The following is a 27418-nucleotide window of genomic DNA, read 5'->3' as shown; positions in this document are numbered from 1 at the left end:
ATGGAAACGACCCCAAACAAACACGAAGATGAGATGACAAAGGTTACAGGTGCATCTCGTACAAGTGTATGGATTGTTTTACTGTAAGCTTTACTCGTATGATTTTATAATACATCATCTGCCCAGTTCAAAGTTTAATTGAATGTAGGTGATGGAATTCAATGTTCGAGAATAAATTGACTTTTAATTGGTGTCTGGATATGATAGACTCAACTCATCTTAATTCTTAATTAAGCAGTTTATGACAATGGTCAATGTCGGTAGAAATAACTTACCCATTTGAAAGTCTGTGTAATTGAGCTCCTTGTCAATGTGAAAGGGCTCGCGTATAACCATGGCAACTAGTGACGAGGATATTATTCCTGTCAGAGATGGTCGTGCAGTACATCCAGTGCATAGTAAGTACAGAAGTAACACATATTTTGTTGGGGGCGTAGGTAAGTCGTATTACCTAGACAGATAGTGATGGTTAGCCTCAGAAGTAGTTTGGTTGAATGTTAAAAACTTATGATCACAGGGTATAATAACTATTTTATGGCTTTTCAAACACTTACAGTGGTACAATTTATTTCTAAAGATACTCTTACTTAGTTAGCCCATTGAAGATCTGAGATTATATCTAACAAAACCTTTTATTGGATATAATATCTATAACTTGTTTTCACTTCTGTCAGATGATTTTATTAGATGCTGCTATTTTCACAGTATGATGATTGTAGACAGGCAGTCTTAGGTAGTATATTATCTTCCAGTCTTTATTGGGCAGTAAGCTTTTTCTTTTAGTAAACTATTTGATTGGTTAATGTCGGCAGAAACTTTAGTGAACAATATTGCTACCACTGTGGCAGTTTGTGCCAGAAAATTAACTTGAAACCTAAAAAAAATGTCATGTTTTTTGATAACTATAGCCTTGTGGCCATACTGTATTGGGTCAATATTGTCACAGGTAACAAATGTAAAGTTAGATGTATGCTAGCTTAACAATGTTGAGGTCACCTCTCATCCTCATCATATAGTCTTTGGCTTTGCGTAGGTAACTTATAGATGTTTCTTTTTCTGTAGTTGCTCCTGAACAAATGTACTGGCTCAGTCGGATGGAACCAGAAGAATTACGAGAGAAGTATGTTGGACTGCAAGATGATTTCTTCACACTAAAGAAATTTTCCATTAAACAAGAGGACAAGATAAAGAAGTATGTTATTCTTGTATTGTAGAAAATATGCATCTACAGTATGCAGCTTTATTGGACTTGTACTTTTGTACTTATGTATATTGCATGTGTAGATCATGTGTACACAGTATTGTACAGGCTGACAAAACTAATTTATTGCAGATTGCAAACAAAGGTTAAAAGAGTTATTTCAGACAGAGAAAGGGAAACGCCCAAGAAAGGATATGATTTGGGCAAACACGAAGCTCGGGAAACCATTGAAAGCCAGAAGTCTCTAATACAACAGATGACCATTAGGAATGAACAGCTTGAGGTTAGAGTGAACGAGTGTATCAAAACATGAATGTGCTTCTCAAATTTTAAAGTTGACAGAGATCTTAGGCCAAGTCCAGAAATCATGTGTCAGCTCCTCAGGACTGCATCTCTTATCCTCTTCAATATGAATCAAATTCACATGCACAACATCAGATGCATCACAATACTTGCATTATAAAATATAAAGTCACCTCTGATTTAATTGCTCTTTCAACCTGAGTAACAATAAATACAGAAAATGTGAATATCACAGAATTTGGGGGCCACTCAGCTACAACTGCAAAATAAATATAGTCAGGACACCAACACTGGCATCCCTATGTACACAATTGTGCCTCAAGATGCTTACGTAGGTGTCATCATATGGAAGAGGTAGAGGGATTGATGCATTTTGAAAATGGGCAGATTCACTGACCATCTTACAAGACTAATACTTGAGTATCTATAATCAAAGACTCTTTCAGTAAGAAAATTCAAAGGATTTACTTACATGGTTTGTTAATTTAAACTAGATGTGATTAGCTTCACTGACCATCTTACAAGACTACCACTTGAGTTTCTATAATCAAAGACTCTTTCAGTAAAAAAGTTCAAAGGATTTACATACATGGTTTGTTAACTTAAACTAGATGTGATTAGCTAATGTTTACTTTATACTTAACAGAAAAAGGTGAAACTTGCCAATATTCAGTTAACGGAAGCTCAAAGGAACAAGCCATTGCTCTTTCGTCATGTTGGTCCTAGGGTGGATAGTGGTTTGAAACAAGGAAGGAAGTTATCAGTGTCCACCCCTCCCTCCAGACGGAGAAACCATCTCCCCCCACGCCCTCATTCAACACCCCCCAAGCCTCCGCAAGAAGACCAAGAGGACTCAGTTCTAGAGACACCAGAAACTTTGAAAAAATACGAGGTAGTCATGTCTGATAACTTGGAAAATGTGGTTCTTAATCTAAGACTTTTTTTTTAATTCTTAACTGACATCAAGACCTACCACCAAACTCCCTATTCCATCAAACCCTTCTAGACATTATCCGTACAGAAAAATCCCTCACAAGAAAAGCAAGAACCACATTAACATGCCTACAATCATGTCACCAACACAGAGACAAACTGCCCCAGATACAACCATCACACAAGGAACTCCAAACACCTCATCCTACACTGCCCTACCCTAGCCATATCCAGAGAACAACATAATATTTCTTCCTTGAACAACTTAAGGGCCAATCTGGTACCTGTTGCTGGTTACCTGGGAGCTATGGGTATCCTGTAAGAGATATGAGGCAACAGATTGATTGGTTGAAATCCTTAAATGTACTAGATACAGTTCACTATGCACCAAAGGGGTTAGTAACTAAATTTTTCTACTTCTGGATAACAGACTATTCCCAAGAAAAATTTGTCTTTTAATGGGTCATCTAGTGTATACTCTATTTTCTTTAACTTCTTCATAATTGTGTGGTGCACTGAGTTGAGACTATTTAACATTTTATTTTGTTTACAGAACCCATCACAGGAGATGCTGCCTGAAAGAGTGCGAAAAGTTTTAGAGGAGGCACGTGAAAGGATTCTCAGCTTAGAATCAGACAGAGATGAACTTCAGGAGCAACTTGCTGAAATTCAGACAGTAAATACTTTTTTGTGTTGTCTTATATATCATATGTACTTGCAGTAAGTGGTTCTGCAAATGTTTGTTAATGGCTTGTGTATATCCTATATTTAACATCCCTTATAAGGGGAAGAACCCCTTGGTATATAGATTTTCTATATCATACTTTTATTCTAGCTGTGGTAGCTAAGAAGTTAGTTAGTTAGTTAGTTAGTTAAGGTTTATTCAACAATATAAAATACAATTTAGACATACATATATACAAAATGTTTACAAAATTAGTAGTTGAAAAGGGAGAGCGAGAAGCAAAGCTTATGAAGAGTTGCTCTCCCTTTAAGGAAAAAAAATATTTTTATTTATTTATTTTTGTTACATGTTAGTATGATACATACATACACATCTACACACATATATACACACATATATACACACATATATACACACACACACACACAATGAGATGCGACACGACATCATTTATAGTGAAGACTACATGGAGACAACTACTTTTTCTGGTTCCTGCAGAGATCTGAAGAGACAACCTATGAATGGCAGCAGAAGGTTGCAAATTTAGAGGAGGAGCTAACTCATCTCCAGGGAAATGTCAGAGAACGAGATGTGCGAGAAGAGAGGGACTCGGTCGCATTAGTGAGAGCACAGCGAGAAGTTCGCACATTAACATCACAAGTGACTGCCTTACAACAACACCTTACAACTGCGGAGGAACAAGTAGCATCATACAAGATCAAAAGAGATACTTATGAGAATGATATAGGTAAGGCGTATTTAAGTGTTTCTCTGCCGATAATTATTGTGATAAAGTGACAGCACTAATGAGACTGGAAGCTCACTGGCTGAGCAGGTTAGGGCATTGTTACTTGCGACAAAGGTCAAGGGGATGGCGGTCCGAATCCTGCCACCAGTGAAATTGAACCAAGGGCATAGTTCATTAAATTCCACACTACCAACTCACCTGTAAGGGGCACCATCCTAGCCTTATAATGGGAGGAGTTTGTGACATTAAACCATATCACATCACTGATGAGATTAAACATTAGCCCAGAGGTATAGTTGAACACAAGAATTACTAGCTCGCTGGATAGATGGGAACCTGCAACTGGTGTTCCTGCAAGATGGATGTCTGAGAAACGTCTCCTTCTTGTGATCAAATTCTGTCATCAGAGGGTCTGAGGACTGTTGCCAGCTACTGTAGGGTTATAGGTTTCCAGCAAGTGAAACTCAAGGTAAGTTATTATAAGAACATAAGAATGAAGGAGACTGCAAGAGACCATAAGGCCTACACTAGGCAGCTCCATATCCATCACCACCTGTCATCCCCATCCATAAAGTTGTCTAACCATTTTTTAAAACAACTGATAGTTTCAGCGCTCACTACATGGTTAATAAGTCTAATATGATTTCAAATATGCATCTAGGTAAGTATTATTGCATAATGTATCTTGAGTAGAGTAAGGTTCGTTGCCCACTGAGGTGAAGGCTATCCACAGTGCAATGTGACTAGCCGCTACTAACTTTTCTGTGAAATATACTTGCAGACAATGCAACTTGCTGCAACTAACTTGTCTGTGAAATATACTTGCAGACAATGCAACTTGCTGCAACTAACTTTTCTGTGAAATAAACTTGCAGACAAGGCAACTAGCTGCAACTAACTTTTCTGTGAATATATACTTGCAGACTAGCTACAACTAACTTTTCTGTGAAATATACTTGCAGACTAGGTGCAACTAACTTTTCTGTGAAATATACTTGCAGACTAGCTGCAACTAACTTTTCTGTGAAATATACTTGCTGACTAGCTGCAAATAACTTTTCTGTGAAATATACTTGCAGACTAGCTGCAAGTAACTTTTCTGTGAAATATACTTGCAGACTAGCTGCAACTAACTTTTCTGTGAAATGTACTTGCTGACTAGCTGCAACTAACTTTTCTGTGAAATATACTTGCAGACTAGCCGCAACTAACTTTTCTGTGAAATATACTTGCTGACTAGTTGCAAGTAACTTTTCTGTGAAATATACTTGCTGACTAGCTGCAACTAACTTTTCTGTGAAATATACTTGCAGACTAGCTGCAACTAACTTTTCTGTGAAATATACTTGCAGACTAGCTACAACTAACTTTTCTGTGAAATATACTTGCAGACTAGCTGCAACTAACTTTTCTGTGAAATATACTTGCAGACTAGGTGCAACTAACTTTTCTGTGAAATATACTTGCAGACTAGCTACAACTAACTTTTCCGTCAAATATACTTGCAGACAATGCAACTAAAAAACTACACACAGCTGAGCAGGAACTGAGGGAACTGCAGCAGGAAGCTCGGAGCTTGAAGCTGCAACTGCGGGAGGAGAAGGAAAGTTATCAAGTCTTAAAGGTAATGAAATTCTAACTTGTTGGATTGATCTAAATGAGTGTGTAGAGAGTTTTGGCAGGAATACAAATGTAGTACTTCGAGGAGGTGCTAAGATAAGAGGGAGGGTGGAGGGGTGTGGAGTGTGTCCAGGGATGGAATGGGTGGGAATGATTTTATGCCTTTTCCTTTTTTGGCTACCTCCCTTGTAAGGGGGAAAAAGCCTTGGTATATGTATGTATGTACAAATGTAGTGCTGTTGGGAAATCTCAAGTACTCTCATCTCTTCATTTTTTCATATTTTTTACTTATTTGATCATTTTTTATATTTTGACGCAGCACAAAGGAATTTTTCCCATCTTTTCTTTTTCTGCATAAAGGGACAGAGAAGGGGGGGTCACTGATTAAATGAAGCAGCCTTACTGTGGGTGTGCTGTGTCTTGCTACTTTGCTTCTGACCTAGGGCAGTGGGTGAGATGCAGGAATGACCCGTCATCCAGGAGGAGCCAAGATAAAAGGGAAGGAGAGGGGTGAATGGGAGTGGAGTATGTGGGGATGAAATGGGTGGGAGTGGATTTTATGCCTTTGTTTTTTGGCTACCTCCCTTGTAAGGGGGAAAAAGCCCTTAATATATGTATGTGTATCATTGTATTATTTGATGCATAAAAAAAATTGTAAGACAATTTGAATTTTGGAATTTTGGTCTTTATAGAGAGAAGTAGAACAACTGCAGAAGGAAAATGAAAAGCTGACTTCTCTGAGTTTAGCCTCCGAGCAGCATCAGGAAGGACGCACAAACCAAGTGGAACAACTTACCAAACAAGTTAAGCAACTTGAGGCTGCACTGCAGGTGAGTGGCTCTTGATAATTCTTCCTCTTCCTCCTCTTTTTTCCTTCTTTATTCCTGGCAACACTGCTTCTGACCCAGGGCCGTGGGAGAGATACAGGGATGACCCATCATCCAGGAGGTGCCAAGATAAGAGGGAGGGAAGAGGGTGAAGGGGAGTGGAGTATGATAGGGATGGAATGGGTGGGAGTGGTTTTTTATGCCTTTGTTTTTTTGGCTACCTCCCTTATAAGGGGGAAAAAAGCCTTTGGTATATGTATGTATTCCTGGCAATGACTAATTAATTGCAGCACATGTTACTTGTAACTGCATATATGTATCAGTTACTGGTGACCTCTTCCTAAGATAAGGTGCATAATCTCTTAATCTATTAACGAGTTTATTGGTTAATTTAATACTTGTATGATGGAGCTTTGATTTGCATCTTGTTATTAACAGACGGATTTGGAAGAAAGAGGAGCTCTACTGGAGAGGCTAGGTGCAGACAAGGAGGAGTTGGCCAAGCAGGAAATTGAAATTAAGGAGTTTCAGACCAAATGTCTAGGTCTTCAGGAAGAGTTAGAGAGTGCGAACCAAAAACTGGAGATATTTACCAAGGTATTTGAATATTTCTATCCATGTTTGAGCCAGGATAAAACTAAACAAGCTGGATAGGAAATAATGTTCTTACAAAGTAGGTTAAGTTGATCAAATTCCTGTTTGAACAATTGAACTTAATTGTTACTCTGTATGTAACTGGCTATCCTATCAGAGATTATCAGCAAGAACTGTTGAACTGGGGTGTAAATGTATGCTTCTGAAAGAAAGTTGAATTAGGTATTCATCATTTTGTGTGGTTGCAGGCCAGTTCATTTGATATGGCAGATCTACAAGAAGCAATGGAAATCCTTAAGGAAAAGAGAAGAGGAACATATAGACCAACATTATCAGAGAAAGTAAGACATTAGAATTAAGTATCTGCAGTTCATATACTGGGGTACTGGCTGCATGGTTATAAGTAGTTAATACTGTAGTGATTTTGATCATTCCCCTACAGACTAGATCTGTGCAACATTCTGTATGTTTGAAGACAAAGTTTCACGTACAGAGAATTTTTATTTATTGTATTATATTTATTTATTCTATTTTATTTTATTTTATTTTATTTATTCTTATTTTATTTTTTATTTTATTTTCTCGTTTCTGCTGCCCTTCTCTCTCCTTAACTGCTCCTACCCTGTATGGGATATTTACTACATAAGTGACCCATCATCCAGGAGGAGCCAAGAAAAGAGGGAGGGAGGGGTGGTGAATGGGAGTGGATTTATGCCTTTTGACTATGGCTACCTCCGTTGTAAGAAAAAAAAAATGGTATATGTATGTGTTATACAGTCTGGAATGAGGGGACTGGGGACTTTCTTTCTATAATTTTCTCCCACTTGGAGTCAGAGCATACTTTGATTATGTCACCATCTTTACTATGGAAAAAGGCCATTGGTGCAGCCATGAGCCACACAGAGTTTTTCATGTTACAAATTCAAATTTTTGTCCAATTTATTGATTTATTTATTTTTTATACCAATTCAAAAAAATTACCAAACTGTAAACTAAGTACTACATAGGAAAATATATCACCTATTTGCCTTTACTTTTTACTTATTTTAGGAATGTTCCCTTTGGGGCTACAGGGAGAAGGATGTCTATTCCTATCCCTGTCCTGTTCTCGTCACCTTTTAGGACTCAAGTGGAAAGACTTGGTGGCAGTATTCTTGTCCCCCACCTTAGGGCTTGGAGAAATGAGAAAATGAATATTCAGAGAAATGGTACAGGATAGTAACGAGTGGGGGGACGGCATAACGGAGTGACAGTCGCAGTATGATAAAGTATCATTATTTTTTTATGAATAGAGATTTCCTCTACCACAGATAAAATAATGTGTGGCTCTGGTCCATAAGGGCAGAAAAAAAATCTTGTTGACATAAGAACTGTAGTGTGGGTCCAAACTTTCACCTGTGACTGTACATTTGTATGAACTTGCCAGGAAAAGACATTTCTGTTGATGATGATATGGTTTAACGTCACACACTCCCCCCCCCCCTATCGGGAGGCTAGGACGGTGCCCCTCACAGAGGACTTTGTAGCGTGGAATTTAATGAACCATGCCCTTGGTTCAACTTCGCTGGTGGCAGGATTCGAACCGCCCTCACCTCGACCTTCGCCGCAAGTAACGACGACCTAACCTGCTCAGCCAGTGAGCTTCCCATTCTAGTTGTAACATTTCTGTTACAACTAGAAATGGTGGGAAGATGATGACATCCTCAGGGAAGAGGGGTCTATAGATTCCAATTTGAATAACTGTATCTGTGCATAAAGGAGGAGAAAGACAACTCACAAAAACAGACACACTCAAGAGAATTTCTCTTTTTGACCAGGAGCTTCAAGATGAGATTATAAAACTCAAATCCCGCTATGCAGATCTCCAGATGGTGTACCGAGAGAAATCCCTGGAACTGAAAGAGACTTCAATCCTTCTTTCAAAACACAATCAGACATATAAGGGTCTGGAAGCAGAGGTTAGTCTTAATCAAGTGATTTTGAAGTTGAATAAATGTTTAGATTATATTATTTTTATGTCCATCGTTGTCCATTGTTTACCTATCCAGATATGGTTTGGTTCCACCCATATTTAATATATATACACTATGCTTTATTCTGTTAGCTCATTCTACATACTGTCTTCACAACCCTGTGTATTATGAATCGACCTTTATCTCGCAATCACCTGCATTAGTTCCCAACAGTCCAAAGCTTGTTCACACTTTACCACCCCCCTCCAAAAAAAATGTTTCATAATTATCTGAATCTTGTATATATTTAGAATGCCTTCCACTTCTGGTACAAATTTGTTCCCAGTAATGAACTTAGAATACTGTTTTCGAAAGTTAAATTTATGAACATGTTTTGTATTTATCCTTTTCTGCGTGTTCTACTTTGTTCTATGGATAGAAGGTGAGGAGTCTGTACCAGGAGACATGTCGCCTAACCTGTCACATTTGCTTCGTGCACTTGGACTGTTGGGGCGGGTATCAGTCACCATTGGGAATCGGAAGTGTGCAGGATTCAAACCCAAAACTAAATGAATGCGAGATTAGCATGCTTCTGATGACACCACCAATGCACATATCCTTATGGATTTTCATGAAAGTAGCAGTTGCCGACAAGACTGACAAGTTAAACACCATTATGAGGACGGAGCCTTTATTTGTACGACGCTTGAAAAAGCTGTAATAAGTGAAGCGTCGTACAAATAAAGGCTCCGTCCTCATATGGTGTTTAACTCGTCAATCCTTATGGACACCACATTGGTGTAGGAGGGGAGCAGAGTGGGAGTGGATGCATACCTTGGCAGACTACCTCTCTTATAAATGGAGGAGGCCTTTGGTATATAGATAGATGGGAAGTAACATTGCATTTTTTTTTTTTTTTTTCTTATGCAGTTAAGACAGACACACAATGAGGCAGCCGAGAAAGAGAAGAAGCTAGAAGAGACAATAAAAACTCTCCAGGAGACAATTCAGCGCCGAGACAGTCGTCAAGACAAGCTGGAGAAGCAGCTTCTTTCTGTCACTGATAAAAGCATGAGAGAGAAGATCGAAAGTATGAATACATCTGGAGAACTCTCACAAACTCTTAAGCTCGGAAGGCATGACAACATTCTGGAGTTTCACATCAGCAAAGTGACGTATCACTCGGACGAATTTGAGAAATTGAAAACATTCCTATCATGGACAGTTCCCTTTGCACTGGAAGACCCGTTGCAACACACCAACGTCATGGTAGGCACACAAGCATCATATAACCACTCGGCCTTATACAAAATACAAATGAACCACGAAAACCTCGAGTCTTTAAGAGAAGACATCGTTACAGGTAAGAACGTTATATCAATAGTTTGATTCTTTGTGGACAAAATGCTTGCAACCTCAGTGTCTACAGTCTCTTTATATGTCAGCCAGTACAGTATTTTTTAACCATTTTATACATGGAAGCTTGCTGGCCGAGCGGGTTAGGGCGTCGTTACTTGCGGCGAAGGTCGAGGGGATGACAGTTCGAATCCTGCCAGCGGTGAAGTTCAACCAAGGGCATGGTTCATTAAATTCCGCACTACAAAGTCCTCTTTAAGGGGAACCGTCCTAGCCTTCCGATAGGGAGGAGTTTGTGACGTTAAACCATATCAATTTTATATATATACCAAAGGCTTTTTTCCCTCTTATAAGGAAGGTAGCCAAAAAACAAAGTCATAAAAACCACTCCCACCCATCCCATCCCTATCACACTCCACTCCCCTCCCTCCCTCTTATTTTAGCACCTCCATGAACCGGAATAAACATGTAATTGGCATGTAAATCTCAAATGGTTAATCAAGATGGGTCTAACTGCATTATGGTACCAGTATATACATGGGTGTCTAATACAGAACTCAAAGGCATATGGGGAGAAATTCATAATGTCTATCTATCCATATACCATTGGCTTTTTCCCCCTTCTAAGGGAGATAGCCAAGTCAAAAGGCAAATACCCATTCCACTCCCATCCACCACCCCTTCCTCCCTCTCATCAGAGCTCATTTTAGAATTACAAAAGAGGAAACAAAGTAAATTGCCAAAAACAAGTTACTCTGTCACTGGTGAGAAATGTAGTAACAAACACATTTGTAAATCACAAGTAACACCACAGTCGGATGAAAGAAAGAGTTGAGTAAGCAAAATTATATATTTCGATTGCTAATTGCAATCCTCTTCAGTAGTACCAACTGAAGAGGATTGCAGTTAGCAATCAAAATATATAGTTTCGTTTACTCAACTCTTTCTTTTGTCTGACTGTGGTGTTAGTTGGGAAGTTACTCTGTATTTGTATACATATGGTTTTGCATTTGCGACCAGTAAATTCAGGGTTATTCTATTCTCTCTTGTTCTGTTGCAGTATCTGCTTACATTTTGCTGGAATCTGGACACCCTGTCAAGGTTGGGGTGGGATCCCTTGTGCTTGGAGAGGTCTTGCAACATCCACGCAATACTTTGCATGGTACCCTTGACTTGACCAGGACCCATGATCTTGAAGACCAGGTGGACATTATCAGTATCAAGGAGAAGGTAGGTACAAATGCATAATTTCGTTAGATTTTGAATCTTGCCACATATTATCAGATGGCTATTTTTTAACCCTGCTAGCACATCAGTAACCTTCATTTTTTTTTTCTCTTTCTTTCTTGGTTAGTATATACATACATACATATACCAAGGCTCCTTTCCCCCTTACCAGGGGGGTAGCCAAAAAGGACAAGGCACAAAAACACTCCCACCCATTTCATCCCCGAAAACACTCCACACCCCTCCACCCTCCCTCCCATCTTAGCACCTCTTGGTTAGTAACAGACCTTATATGGGGGAAGAAGCCTTTTGGTATATAGATAGGTACATACATATACCAAAGGCTTTTATCCCATTATAAGGGAGATAGCCAAAAAATAAAGGCGTAAAATTCACTCCCACCCATTCCATCTCCACAAATTCCACTCCCATGCACCCCACCCCCACCCTCCCTCTTTTCTTGGCTCCTCCTGGATGACGGGTTATCCCTGCATCTCGTCCAGTGTCCTGGGTCAGAAGCAGCGTTGTAAGACACAGCACATCCACAGCAAGGCCACTTCATTCAGTCGGTGACCCGTCCCTCTCTGTCCCCTCATGCAGAAAAAGAGAAGATAGAGTGAAATCCCTTTGGGCTGCATCAAACTATTTTTTCAGACGTACTCCCTCACCCCCCATCCCCCACCCACTCTTTCATGCATCACAACATCATCCATACACAACCATTCTCTTTTCATCCCTATCTTCTGTCTTCTCCTGTCCTTCCTCAACAGACATTCCCTGCTTTCCCAATGCCCCTTTTACCCCATCCATCCATCTCATCTTTGGTCACCCCCACATGTTCACACCTTCTACCTCTGCCTTCCACACCTCTTTTACTAATCTTTCCTCACTCATTCTTTCCATGTGTCCAAACCATCTTAATACTCTTTCATCAACCCTATATCCTGACTTCTTTTCCACCCCCGCTCTCCTCCTCACCTCCTCATTTCTCACCCTATCCATCCTTGGAACCCCTACCATACTTCTCAGACATTTCATCTCAAACTGACATTATACCTTTTGATACTTATAATAATCTTTTATCTTTGAATATATTATCATATAAGTTCTAATTAGCATTGGAGGCTTTATATTATAAAAGTTTTGTACTGTACATTAGGAGTCCATAGGCACACTCGCATTCTGGTTCAGACTGCAACGTCCATGTGAGGAAGAGATTAACCGTTATTTGCGCAGTGTTGGAATGTTAGTGGAAGCAACTCGTGGACAAGGTGTAGTGCCCCAACAGGTAAGAAAAATCAGGCGTTGCTTTACTAGTATCCATACTTATTGACTTGTTACTTTATTTTGTATTATTTGATTGTTTGTTTTTTATTATTTGTCTGTTTATTATTTGCTTGACTTTCATTTATTATTTATCTGTAAATTTATTATTATTTACCATTTACATGTTTGTTTATTATTTAACTATACCCATGCATTTATTTATTTTATTTATAATTAATGACTTCAGATAGTTTCCCTTGTAAAGGGGAAAAAAAACCTTTGGTGTATGTATGTATATTTAAATGATGGGGAAATCCGAACATGAATGACTTAAAAGATGAAACTAGTCTTTGAACTGTACCACTAGTTTTCTGACAAGGAAATCTATTATTTTACAGGCAACTGACATGCTGAAATCCCTAGGTGTCATCAATCCTAGACAAGCACAGCATCACCAGGTCAAACCAAAGACAACTAGGAAGGAAAAAACACCCAAAAACAGGGTTTCATCCAGTAATGATCTTTCTGCGCAAGACCTGCCTGAATCAAGTAAAGAGGATAACGAGAGTGAAGTAAAAACAGATCTTGATGAGAAAGAGGAGGATAGAGAATCAAGTATGGGAGATGATCAAGCACATACATCACCAAAACACAGAGAAGTTGCTGAAGACAGTACTCCGACGAAAGGAAAGGTAAAAGGTAGTGCGAAAGGAGGAAAGGAAAGTAATGAAGAACATTCCCCCATGCCGGAAACAAGTAAGACCAGAAGAGCCCAAAGAGTAGGATCAGCTTCATCCACCAAAACATTCAAAGTTTCTAGTTCCTCAACGTCTCAAAGTGAAACTGACAGTCCTGTTCACCAGACTCATGAGGAAGAAGAAATTCCAACCAGAGAGAGTAAGAAGAGAGTAAAATCTTCTGTGCCAAAACGACAATCATCGGGCCGTTCCAAAGTTCAGCTAGTAAGACCTGCATCTGCAGCACCCCCAAAACCACCTCGCAGTTTCACTTATAACTCTTCGGAGGAAACAAGTACTTCAAGTAAACAGGACAATCTTCATACTGAAAAAACAAAGGTATGAGACCTAAATTAATTTTCATATCAGTGGGCAAGATGCAGGGATGACCCGTCAAATTATTAGAAGGAAGGAAAGTGGGTGGATGGGAGTGAACTATGTTGGGGATGGAATGGATGGGAGTGGTTTTTATGCCTTTGTTCTTTGGCTACCTCCCTTTTAAAATGGAAAAAACCTTTAGTGTGTGTATATATATATGTATATATCAGTGATTTTTTTTTTTTTTAATGTTAAAAAGGGGACAAATGTGAATGTAGTAGTTTCAGAGGGATTAGCTTGTTAAGTGTAGTTGGGAAGGCTTATGGGAGGATCTTGATTGAGAGGATTAGGAGAGGAACAGGGAGTAATTGGTGAGGAACAGTGGGGATTTAGGATGGGTAGAGGTTGTGTAGATCAGATTTTTGTGGTAAGACAGATATGTGAGAAAGCTATAGGAAAGGGGAAGGATGTTTTTTGGGCTTATGGATCTGGAAAAGGCTTAAGACAGGGTAAACAGAAAGGCACTGTGGGAGGTTTTGTGGATATATGAGATAGGAGGAAAGCTTCTAGGAGTTGTCAAGAGTTTTTATGAGTGTAGTAGAGCTTGTGTCAGGATTAGAAATGGAGAGAGTGAGTGGTTCTAGGTAAAGGTGGGACTTCGTCAAGGATGCATTATGTCGCCCTGGCTGTTCAGCTTATACATGGATGGGGTAGTGCAAGAGGTAAATGCAAGGGTAGTGGGTCAGGGATTGGAGATGGTTAAAGAAAATGGAGAAAAGTGGGAGGTGAGCCAGCTGTTGTTTGCAGACAACACTGCGCTTGTGGCAGGATCGGAGGAGGGATTGAGGAAGTTGGTGACAGAGTTTGAGAGAGTGTGTGATAGAAGAAACCTGAAGATAAATGTGGGTAAAAGTAAGGTGATGAGATGTACAAGGGGTGAAAGTGGCAGTAGACTGGAAGTGAGCATTAAGGGAGAGTGACTGGAGGAAGTGGATAATTTTAGATACTTGGGTGCAAATGTGGCAGGAAAAGGTGGAGTGAAGGTGGAGGTAGAATGTAGATTGAGAGAAGCAAGTAAATGCCTTGGTGGATTAAAAAGTGTAATGAGGAATAGACATTTGGGAATGGATGCTAAGAGGAGACTGTATGAAGGAGTGATTGTGCCAACAGCACTGTATGGGGCAGAAACATGGAACATAAGAGAAGAAGAGAGAAGGAGTTTGAATGTGTTTGAGATGAGGTGTCTGAGAAGTATGATGGGGGTTACTAGGTTAGATAGAGTGAGAAATGAGGAGGTGAGGAGGAGAACAGGGGTGGAAAGGGAGTTGGGAGATAGGGTTGATGAAAGAGTATTAGGATGGTTTGGACACATGGAAAGAATGAGTGAAGAAAGACTAGTAAAAGAAGTATGGAAGGCAGATGTGGAGGGAGTAAACATGAAGGGACGTCCTAGGATGAGGTGGATGGATGGGGTGAAGGGGGCTTTGGGGAAGAGGGGAATGTCTGTTGAGGAAGGACGGGAGAGGACAGAAGACAGGGGTGAATAGAGAATGGTTGTATATGGATGATGTTGTGATGCGTGAGATGGAATGGGCGGGGAGATGGGGGGTGAGGTAGTATGTGTGAGCAAAATTTGACGCAGCCTGAAGGGATTTCTCCCCGTCTTCTCCTTTTATGCATGGGGGGACGGAGAGGGTGGTGTCGCTGATTTAATGAAGCGGCCTTGCTGTGGATGTGCTGTGTCTTGCGACACTGCTTCTGACCCAGGGCAGTGGACAAGGTGCAGGGATGACCCGTCATCCAGGAGGTGCTAAGATAAGAGGGAGGGTGGAGGGGTGTGGAGTGTATTCAGTGATGGAATGGGTGGGAATGATTTTATGCCTTTTCCTTTTTGGCTACCTCCCTTGTAAGGGGGAAAAAGCCTTGGTATATGTATGTATGTAATAATAGTGTTGGAATAGTCAAGGATATCCAGCAGCGATTCCAGTCTATGAATAGATAGTATACTCAGGGGGTGGAGTGCCAGTTTCATAGATGCCAGAGCTGTGGGGGGACTGACAGAGGTCTGCCTTCCGTATCATGTTTCTCTATACAGTAGAAAAAAAAGAGGATTTAATTTTGCTATAAAAAAAAAAAACAGATAAAATTCTTCAGATGAGTAAAAAGGGTACAAGGTGAATAAATGATTTTTGCTAGGCACTGGAGTATACTCTTTCAGTCTATGAATAGGGTGTGAAGTGGGACAGACAGTAAGTATATTCCATTTAACATAAATATTTCCGTCACAAGGTCCAACAGTGGGTATAGTAAATAATAATGATAATAATAGGTTTATTGAAATAGCAGTGATACACTGACAATAATACAATAGAGTAATTATATGAGTAATACGCCTAGTCTAAGTTTTACAGTGATACGCTGATAATAATTCAATACAGTAATTATACGAGTGGTATGCCTAGTCTAAGTTTTATAATGAGTTTATTGTGCGAACAATGGATGGAATAGCACTGTTCTTGTATCGGTCAGTACCTGTTTGTGGTGGTGTGCTCTGGATCTGGTGTGGGAATATTATTTGTGGAAAGGTTGAATGATGTAGATGAGAATATTACTCCTTGAGGGAGTCCATTGTCAGCAGTGTAACCCTTTGCAGGCACAATGCAGTAATCATCTCTACCCAGAAATTGTCAGTAACATTGCTCACTCCAGACAACCGTGAATCAAAGAAACGTCCTATAGTAAAATTGAATGGCCAAGCCTTTCCACTGGAAAATAATCCAAAAATCCAGGGCTTCACTTTTGATACATGTCCTTCAGCCCACAATTAGGTGAATACACATCAGAGACCTGACAGTGAAAATCAACAAGAAGATAAATATATTGAGGTCAATAGCAAGCATGGGCTTTCATCATCCAAAGTAAACTCAAACCACAGTCTACAAACAGTTCTTGAGAACCACACTTGGCTACACTTCCAAAGCATGATTTTCTAGTTAGAATAACAAACATTTACACCCTACAAATTGCACATGATAAAACATTGATAATAATAACAAAACCATCCCAAGAGAACATCTTCATATAGAAACCAAAATCCTGTCCAAAGAGCATCACATGAAAATGATAAGTACATAGTTCTTCCCTGTGGTGGGGGAAAAGAATACTGCCACCAAGTAATTCCACTTGGATCATAAGAGGCGAGAAGAAAGGGACGGGGATTGGGACTAGGCATCCTTCTCCTTGTAGCCCCACAGGGGACATTCCTAAAAGAAAAAAAAAAAAAGCAAACATAGTTCTATGCAAGAGCCCTCATTCTTACCCACCCATCTCATTACATTACATAAGCATAACCAACTGAACACAACTTAAGAATCTACACTGAAAACTCTCTTCTTAAACATCTACTACAGTCTACCATTTGCACCACAAAAACACTTTCATACTCAGATCATAAAGCAAGCGCTTCCAGAATAACCAAACTCCTTACTCTATCAAACCCCTTCAGCCTTTAGCTCCACAGAAATATCTTTCTCAAAAGAAGCAAAAACCACACTAGTACAACTACATTAGTCGTTGTCCAGTACTAGAATAGTAGTGACCTGGATTAGGCCTGGCCACTGAAACAAACTGCCCTAAATGCAATCATTTCACAGAAGACACCAAACACATCATATACTGCAGCACTCAAACCTTACCCAGACACATTATATTTCTTGAGTGACTTATGGGCCTATCCTGTAGCTGTTGATAATTACCTTAGTACAATGGGTCTCCTACAAGAAAGATCTGAGTTAATGGGTTGATAGATTAATTGATTTAAGTATTGCAAAGATCCCATAAGAATGTTTGGTGTGTACTGGAAAAAGTATATGTTAGGATCTGTTTACATTTTTAAATGTATTCTTTAGAGCATTGTACATATTTTATTCTTCTATTACTCACTTCTAAGTTGTACAATTCCACAGACCCCTGACCTGCCAGCTGCTGAGGAAGAACAAAGTGAACAAGAAGAAAGCGACAGTGATACCATGTTTGAAGAATCTAATGCTTCAGACACAGATATGAAACTTGTTACAGTCCTAGGTAAGGTTATGTTGCATTTGATGTCATGTATGGTGTAGTTTTCCTTGCACTAGTACATTAAGGTTAAACATTTTGACCTGAAGAATGAATGACAAGGACCTGTATATGGTGGGTCTTCCTTGACAGATGTCAGAGAGAATCGTCTCCCTGCTGTCCATCTTCAAAGCCCATCAGCACCCTTACCTCTGTCTGAAGGTACAGCTCCAAGGAGCTGACAGTTGGTCTCAGGATTTGCGCCAAGGTTTTTTATCTTTAGATGTGTTTCCTCTGCCTTTTAACATGAGGAGAGCTGACAAGTACCAACTGCTCCCTACCTAATACTATAAACCAGTCACAGGTTTCCAGTAACATAATGCATGGAAGGGAGTGGGTGGGGGATTGAGGGGGGTGAGGGAATATGTGTGAATGATATTTTGCTGTCCCTTCGTGCAGAAAAGAAGACGGGGAGAAATCCCTTCGGGCTGCATCAAATTTTTCTCACAAATACTACCTCAGCCCCCATCCATTCCACCTCATGCATCACAACTTCATCCATATACAACCATTCTCCATTCACCCCTGCCTTCTGTCCTTCCTCAACAGACATTCACCTCTTACCCAGATTGTTGTTGTTGTTATTATTATTATTATTATTATTATTATTATTACCATTATTATTATTATTATTATTATTATTACCATCATTATTATTATTACCATCATTATTATTATTTCTTTGTATTTTCATTTGTTATGGGGTGAGGATAGCATAGATCATTTATAATATGTTGATTGTTATCTCTTTGTTTTCTTCAAGGTATTAAGGAGACCGAAGCTACAGGAGCAGAGGACACTAGTGAAGAAACCTCTAGCTTGGTAAGGGCATCATTGTTTCACTGCATACATAGAGTGGTACCCAGTCAGTCAGTCAAACAGAGGCATCATACAGACATCACAGAATCATCATACAGACATTACAGAATAAATCATGAGGATTAATGTCTGATTGCACTTAAATGGCCTCAACAGAACATCTGTTCTCAGAAACTAACAATGGTATTGTTAAAAAAAAATCTTTCTTGGAAGGGAAAGATTTATATAAGGAAGGATCTTTTTTTAGAATACCACCGTAAGAATCTTTCCTTATATAAATCTTTCCCTTCCAAAGATTTATATAAGATTTATACTAAGAAAGATTTTTTTAAGAATACCACCGTAATATCCTTCCTATAGAACAGTACACAAGGATGGTGAGCATGTGGTTCTATACAAGAACCCTTGAAACCTGCCATCTCTCACACCATATCATAACTCTGCCCAGTGAATGGGGGAAAAAAACACACACATGTACAACCAGTGGCTTTTTCCTCTTCTAAAGGGAGGTAGCTTTTTTTTCTCTCTCTCTCCTGGATGATGGGTCATCCCTGCATCTCGCCCACTGCCCTGGGTCAGAAGCAATGCAGCAAGACACAGCACATCCACAGCAAGGCCGCTTCATTTAATCAGCGACCCCCCCCCCCAACTCTCTGCAACAAAATTCCATACAAAAACAGAAACACATTCAGGTCACAAAACAAATAATCCACAATAGACCTCCAAAGTCTACTTCACCTATGATTTATAAACTTGAGATAATTTCCTTTTTTCCCTTTTGGATGAGTATATGCATCGACTCTGCCACCCTCTTTATAAGGGGGGGAGGCCTTTTGATATGTAATTATATGCAATATTTCTAACCTATCCGTACTGGGCCACAGGATCAAGACAGTAGAAGTCAAAAGAGCCTAATGAGAAGGATAAAGAACGAGTGTAGTGTTTCTTCCCCATCACCTTCGAGTCAGACAATCACAAGTGATTCGGAAGGAGTAGTGGCTCAAGTGCATAAGAGCAGTAAGGTAGGTTTCATGGTTATACGCATGTCTTCCGATATGTTCAGTGTCAAAAGGTGAAAATTTAACAAATATATTGGGGTCTCACTCTTCATGTGTTAAAATCTATGAAACCATTGCAAGTTCATCACACAATGTAAAACACTATTCTCAGTATAATTCAGAAGTCTGAAATGTGGTATCCAGTAATTTCAGTAAAGAAATAAAGCTTATGGGGGAATGTAGCACACAAACCATAAAAAATGGTCCCATTTTCTACTTGTTTTTTAATTAAAATCACACAGATCTATAATTTCCAGAACAAGAAAGACAAAATCTACGTTGAAATTTGTAGCTTGAGCTTTCACCCACGAGCCAAGGTTACCAAAGACCGATCAGTCAGCTTAGTATTTGTTGACTACCATGGATTCTTGGGGCTCCCTCCTCAACAGTTGGAGACTCCAATGTCTCTGCCTAAGCCCAAAAAAGGTCAAAAGGTCTTCTTTAACTTTGGACAAGGTAAACTGATTATTATTAGACACCATTTGAGTTTGAAGGTGTGACCAAGGATGAAATGGATGGATGGGGTACAAGGAGCATTGGGAAAAAGAGGAATGTCTGTTGAGGAAGGAAAGGAGAAGACAGAAGATAGGGGTGAATGGAGAATGGTTGTGTATGGATGATACTGTGATACATGGAAGGGAGTGGGTGGGGGATGGGGAGTGAGGGAGTATGTGTCAATATTTTTATGCAGTCCGAAGAGCTTTCTCTTTTTCTGCAAGAGGGGACAAAGAGGTTGCTGATTAAATAAAGTGGCCTTGCTATGGATGTGCTGTGTCTTACTACACTGCTTCTGACCCAGGGCAGTGGACAAGATGCAGGGATGACCTGTCATCCAGGAGGAGCCAAGATGAGAGGGAGTGGTGGTAAATGGGAGTGGAGTATGTGGGGATGAAATGGGTGGGAGTGGATTTTATGCCTTTGCTTTTTTGGTTACCCCTCTTGTAAGGGAGAAATAGCTAATGGTATGTGTATGTATTTGAGTTTGAAAGGGTATGTAAGAGGAAAAAGTGGAGAGTAACTATGAGCAAAAGTGGAGATGATGGGTCTTCAACTTAATCACAAGTTACCTGCATATCTCCTTAACCACTTCCATACGGTGACGCCTACGTAGGCGGCATGAGGAGCAAGTGGGTACTCAATGATGCCGACGTCGCCATCTTAATTATATTTATTGTAGTCGTACCTACATAATTTCCATTCTCTCTAAACTGGCTTCATCAATTTTCTATGGTTATCAAAATACACGGGTGAAAGAGAACGAACGATTGAGCACTGACTTTATTTGTTATAATGCGATTATGACGCAACATCGCACGTCGGGCAGCTAATGCTGCAAGACGTGCGATGTGCCCCGGAGTGAAGAGGTTAATCAAGAGGTCTCTTCTGTCAGTGCATCTATCCCATTTAGTTACTTGAATACTGTAATCATATCAACTCTCTGATCTTTCAAAGTTGCCTCCTCCTGGATGAGTGGTCATCCCTGCATCTCAACCACTGCCCTGGATCAGAAGCAATGCAGCAAGACACAGCACATCCACAGCAAGGCCACTTCATTTAATCATCTTTGAAATATGGTAGTTAGAAATACAGTGATGTTTCTGTAAGGTTAAAGTTTACAATACCACCTTTCCAATAATTTGCAGAATTGAAAGTGTATGAAGGCTCAAGAACAAGGGCAGCCTTAGAGAAGTTAATGGCTCAAGAGCAGGCAGTCATTCGCTTTACAATCACTTCAGAACCACCTCCACATTTGCAGGACTCGCATGATTGTATGGACATTGGGTAAGTTTTTTTTTTTTTTCTGAAGTTCATTTCAATTGCACATCTGCTATTAAAGCAATATCTGCATTCAGGCCACCATCCAGCACTAAAAGAATACCACAACTGAGTAGGCCTGGCCACAGATGTACTCATCACAAAAAATGCCAAACATGTCCTATACCACCCCACTATAGCCTCACCCAAACAACATTTCCTCCTTCAGTGACTTCTGGGCCAGTTCAGTGGCTGTTGCCAGTTACCTAAGAGCCATGGGTTTCTTGCACATATGTACATATACCAACGACTTTTTCCCCCTAACAAGGGAGGTAGCCAAAAACAAAGGCATAAAATCCACTCCCACCCATTCCATCCCCACATACTCCAGGTACCTTCACAAGGGAGTCGTGCAAGGACATGAGAGAGAGAGAGAGAGTCGTGCAAGGACATGAGAGAGAGAGAGAGAGAGCCATACCCCTGACGTCCATCTTCAACTCCTGTCAACTTCCTCATTTCCATTCGAAGGTCCAGCCCCTCACCCAAGATCTCTCCTTACCAACTTCATCTCTATTTCTTCCATCTTTAAATACAAGAACAGCTGACAACTACTCCCCTCCCCTTGTGCTTCTTTCAGTTGGTGACAGAAATAGTGCCATATTAATTCACTGTAGACATCAATCCAAGGCTTCTTCCCAGAGAGATTTATGGGAAGGCCTGAGGACCATTGCCAGCTGTTGTTGTTGTTGTTGTTACCTAGACTGTCTGGCCAAGCAGTCCTGTTGCCAGTATTGTGGGGCAAAACTTGAGGCAACAATTTATATACATACATATACCAAAGGCTTTTTCCCCCTTACAAGGGAGGTAGCCAAAAAACAGAGGCCTAAAGTCCACTCCCACCTGGTGGGCAGGGTGCAGGGATGACCCGTCATCCAGGAGGTGCTCAGATGAGAGGGAGGGTGGGAGGGGTGTGGAGTGTATGTAGGGATGAAATGGGTGGGAGTGTTTTTATGCCTTTCCCTTTTTGGCTACCTCCCTTGTGAGGGGGAAAAAGCCTTGGTATATGTATGTATGTATGTACATTAAACTATCCTTAATTTTTTTTTAAGAACTTTAGTAAATTCATAGGATTCTTGTACTTGTATTGTTCCTAGTTTTAAACTAGGCAGGGACAGGTACATGCAAATAGTGGTCCTTCAAGGTAGACATTAGATAATCTTCCTTCTGTTAGTCCTTCAAAATTATATGGAGGTGCAGTCTTGAGCAAATTGATTAATTTGATATCTTACACTGATGGTTTGGCTTTGTTTCAACATAAATACTTTTGCAATGCACACTATACCTTTGAATTGTCCTGTTTATTTTATTTTTATTTTATTTTTTTTTTTTCTCCACCAGATACACTTTCGTTGATCTCCACGACCTGGTAGCAAGGCAGACAGACATGGAGGAGGAAGAATTGGCTATTAAAGATGCAGATGGAAAAACCATTGGAGTATTAGTTGTATCAGTACGGGCAATACAAGTCTTGAGTCAACTTCAGAGATAGGTCTCATTTTTATGTGCAGTGATTCCTGTCCTTAAGCATAGCAGGATCCAGGGACAGCCTTTCTGTTCTTGTAGAGGTGTGTTTGGAATTATCTACCATCCCATCAACCATCCTGGCCCATGCAAACTTTTGTACATACTTCTTGCACTGAGTGCGCCATCATTATTTCCCTTTCGGTAAATCTCTGCTCTCACCTTTTCCCAGCTTACCTTACAACTCCGTCCACCAATTCATCTCCTACTTTCATCGAACAATTTGTCCAAATTTATACATTTCTAGTCATGTTAGTATATGAAATGTTGAATGTTTTCTTTTGATACCAGAGTTTATATTGTCTTAATGTTTAAGCTTTGCTACTTACATGTTAAACTAGTTTAGGAAAATTGCATAAAGCTCATAGTAGTGCATGGTGACAACTTACCAAATTTGTAGTTGAAAGTTTTATGAACATAATCTATATAAAGTGGTCTCCCAATACTGGGGTATTCACTGCATACTGATATGTAGTCAATACTTTATGGAATAGAGACTGCATGGCTGACTATTGCCCTAAGGAAGAAGCCTTTTTGTATATAGATTGATATGTTTAACATCACAAATTCCCCCTATCAGGAGGCTAGGATGGTGCCCCATACAGAAGACATTGTAGTATGGAATTTAATGAACAATGCCCTTGGTTCAAATTTGCCAGTGGCAGGGTTCAAACTGCCGTCGCCTTGACTTTCACAGCAAGTAACAATGCCCTAACCCACTTAGCCAGTGGGTTAGGGTGTACACTGCATACTAATACGTAGTCAGTACCTTAGGAAATGTAGAGAATGTATGGTTTGAGGGGAAGATGGGGCTCCAGGATTACGTAATGTCACCATGGTTGGATGATACATACATACACCAAAAGCTTTTTCCCCCTTACACGGGAGGTAGCCAAAAAGAAAAAGGCATAGAAATAACTCCCACCCATTTCATTTCCCATATATTCCACTCCCCTCCACCCTCCTATCTTGGCACCTCCTGGATGACAGGTCATCCCGGCATCCTGTCCACTGCCCTGGGTCAGAAGCAGTGTCGCAAGACACAGCCACACAGCACATCCACAGCAAGGCCACTTCATAAATTCGGCGAACCCCCTCTCCGTCCCCTCATGCAGGAAAGGAGAAGACGGGGAGAAATCCCTTCAGGCTGCGTCAAATTTTTTCTCATACATACTTCCTCACCCTCCATCCCCCTCATGCATCACAGCCTCATCTATACACAACCCTTCTCCATTCACCCCTATCTTCGGTCCTCTCCCATCCTTCCTCTCTTTTGTAAAGCCCCTTCACCCCATCCATCCACCTCATCCTAGGACGCCCCCTCATATTCACTCCTTTTATTAATCTTTCTTCACTCATTCTTTCCATGTGTCCAAACCATCCTAATACTCTTTCATCAACCCTATCTCCCAGCTCCCTTTCCACCCCTGTTCTCCTCCTCACCTCATTTCTCACTCTAGCCTAGTAACCCCTATCATACTTCTCAGATTTCATCTCAAACACATTCAAACTCCTTCTCTCTTCCTCTCATGTTCCATGTTTCTGCCCTGTACATTGCTGTTGGCACAATCACTCCTTCATATAACCTCCTCTTAGCATCCATTCTCAGATGTCTATTTCTCATTACACTTTTTAATCCACCAAGGCATTTACTTGCTTCTCTCAATCTACATTCTACCTCCACCCCCACTCCTCCCTTTCCTGTCACATTTGCACCCAAGTATCTGAAACTATCCACTTCCTCCAGTTTCTCACCTGTAATGCTCACTTCCAGCCTACTGTCACTCTCTCCCCTTGTACATCTCATCACCTTACTTTTGCCCACATTTATCTTCAGCTTCCTTCTTTCACACACCTTCTCAAACTCTGTCACTAACTTCCTCAATCCCTCCTCAGATCCTGCTACAAGTGCAGTGTTGTCAGCAAACAACAGTTGGCTCACCTCCCACTTCTCTACAACCCCTGACCCACTACCCTTGCATTCACCTCTCACACCACCCCATCAATGTAAAGATTGAACATCCAGGGTGACATGAAACACCCCTGACGAAGTCCCACCATTACCTCAAACCATTCACTCTCTCCATTTCTAATCCTAACACAAGCTCTACTACTCTCATAAAAACTCTTGACTGCTCTTAACAGCTTTCCTCCTATCCCATATATCTGCAGTACCTCCCACAGTGCCTTCCTGTCTACCCTGTCGTAAGCCTTTTCCAGATCCATAAAAGCCCAAAAAACATCCTTACAAAAGATAAGGATGTTTTTTGGCCTTTCTCACATATGTCTTATCACAAAAATCTGATCTACACATCCCCTACCTGTCCTAAAACCAAACTGTTCCTCACCAATTACTCCCTCTGTTCCTCTCCTAATCCTCTCAATCAAGACTCTCCCATAAGCCTTCCCAACTACACTCAACAAGCTGATCCCTCTGTAACTACTACACTCACATTTGTCCCCCTTTCCTTTATAAAGCGGAACTATACAGGCACTCCTCCAGTCCTCCGGCACTCTACCCTCTTAACCTCTTCACTCCGGGGCACATCGCACGTCTGGCAACATTAGCTGCCAGACGTACAATGTTGCATCATAATAATCGCATTATAAAAAATAAAGTCACTGCTCAATCACTCGTTCTCTTTCACCCATGAATTTTGATAACCATAGAAAATATGATGAAGCCAGTTTAGAGAGAATGAGGGTCACGCAGGTATGACTACAATAAATACAATCAAGACGCCGACGTCGGCATCATTGCATACCCACTTGCTCCTCATGACGCCTACGTAGGCATCACCGTATGGAAGTGGTTAAACAAACATTAAATAAATGTCGCCCTGGCTGTTCAACTTATACATGGATGGGGTGGTGCAAGAGGTGAATGCTAGGGTAGTGGGTCAGGGATTGGAGATGGTTAAAGAAAATGGAGAAAAGTGGGAGGTGAGCCAGCTGTTGTTTGCGGACGACACTGCGCTTGTGGCAGGGTCAGAGGAGGGATTGAGGAAGCTGGTGGCAGAGTTTGGGAGAGTATGTGATAGAAGAAAGCTAAAGATAAATGTGGGTAAAAGTAAGGTGATGAGATGTACAAGGGGTGAAAGTGGCAGTAGACTGGAAGTGAACATTAAGGGAGAGCGACTGGAGGAAGTGGATAGTTTTAGATACTTGGGTGCAAGTGTAGCAGGAAAAGGTGGAGTGAAGGTGGAGGTAGAATGTAGATTGAGAGAAGCGAGTAAATGCCTTGGTGGATTAAAGAGTGTAATGAGGAATAGACATTTGGGAATGGATGCGAAGAGGAGACTGTATGAAGGAGTGATTGTGCCAACAGCACTGTATGGGGCAGAAACGTGGAACATAAGAGAAGAAGAGAGAAGGAGTTTGAATGTGTTTGAGATGAGGTGTCTGAGAAGTATGGTGGGGGTTACTAGGCTGGATAGAGTGAGAAATGAGGAGGTGAGGAGGAGAACAGGGGTGAAAAAGGATTTGGGAGATAGGGTTGATGAAAGAATATTAGGATGGTTTGGACACATGGAAAGAATGAGTGAAGAAAGACTAGTAAAAGAGGTATGGAAGGCAGATGTGGAGGGAGTGAACATGAGGGGACGTCCTAGGATGAGGTGGATGGATGGGGTGAAGGGGGCTTTGGGGAAGAGGGGAATGTCTGTTGAGGAGGGAAGGGAGAGGATGGAAGACAGAGGTGAGTGGAGAATGATTGTATATGGATGATGTTGTGATTGCATGAGGATGAATGTGCGGGTGGGTGGGGGGTGGGGTAGTATGTACGAGTAAATTTTGACGCAGCCCGAAGGGATTTCTCCCCGTCCTCTCCTTATATGCAAGGGGGGACGGAGAGGTGGGGTCGCCGATTAAATGATGCGGCCTTGCTGTGGATGTGCTGTGTCTTGCGACACTGCTTCTGACCCAGGGCGGTGGGCAAGGTGTAGGGATGACCCGTCATCCAGGAGGTGCTCAAATGAGAGGGAGGGTAGGAGGGGTGTAGAGTGTATTTAGGGATGAAATGGGTGGGAGTGTTTTTGTGCCTTTCCCTTTTTTGGCTACCTCCCTTGGTATATGTATGCAAATAACCTCACCAGCCAGTCCACCATTACTGTACCTCCTTTCTTCAGACATTCTGCATGGCATCCATCCAACCCAGGTGCCTTACCTGCTCTCATCATCATAACAGCTGCTTTTTCATCCTTCCCTATTGCTCCTCCATTTTCCTCACTCATCACTCTCATTTTCTTAGCGCTTCCCACTGTAACTACCTTTCCCTCCCTATCCTCATTCACAAGGAGCACGGCTTTGGAAGTGGCGGAAGA

The 27418-nt window shown here is 40.9% G+C and overlaps 1 protein-coding gene across 2 annotated transcripts; it reads left to right on the top strand.

Annotated features, from left to right (window-relative positions):
* The first annotated feature begins 6 nt into the window (after positions 1-6).
* On the top strand, positions 7-26777 carry LOC143035962 (uncharacterized). Of its 2 annotated transcripts, none has more exons than XM_076203228.1 (21): positions 7-398; positions 1063-1192; positions 1334-1484; positions 2151-2396; positions 2991-3113; positions 3621-3870; positions 5379-5494; positions 6183-6320; positions 6756-6914; positions 7160-7252; positions 8729-8869; positions 9794-10226; positions 11280-11449; positions 12606-12734; positions 13111-13788; positions 17733-17850; positions 18647-18705; positions 19587-19724; positions 20003-20216; positions 21404-21542; positions 22914-26777. In XM_076203228.1, the coding sequence occupies exons 1-21, from the start codon at positions 335-337 to the stop codon at positions 23062-23064; spliced, it is 3840 nt and encodes a 1279-aa protein (XP_076059343.1). In that variant the 5' UTR covers positions 7-334; the 3' UTR covers positions 23065-26777. The 2 variants fall into 2 exon arrangements, with proteins under 2 accessions (XP_076059343.1, XP_076059344.1); XM_076203229.1 differs by having other exon boundaries at positions 20018-20216; positions 22914-26776.
* The last annotated feature ends 641 nt before the right edge of the window (positions 26778-27418 follow it).

Source organism: Oratosquilla oratoria, chromosome 19 (genome assembly GCF_046742065.1).
Source record: "Oratosquilla oratoria isolate Oo_2021 chromosome 19, ASM4674206v1, whole genome shotgun sequence".
Classification (NCBI taxonomy): domain Eukaryota; kingdom Metazoa; phylum Arthropoda; class Malacostraca; order Stomatopoda; family Squillidae; genus Oratosquilla; species Oratosquilla oratoria.
The sequence above is the reverse complement of the archived record's forward strand: the minus strand, read 5'-3'. Positions and strand labels throughout refer to the sequence as shown.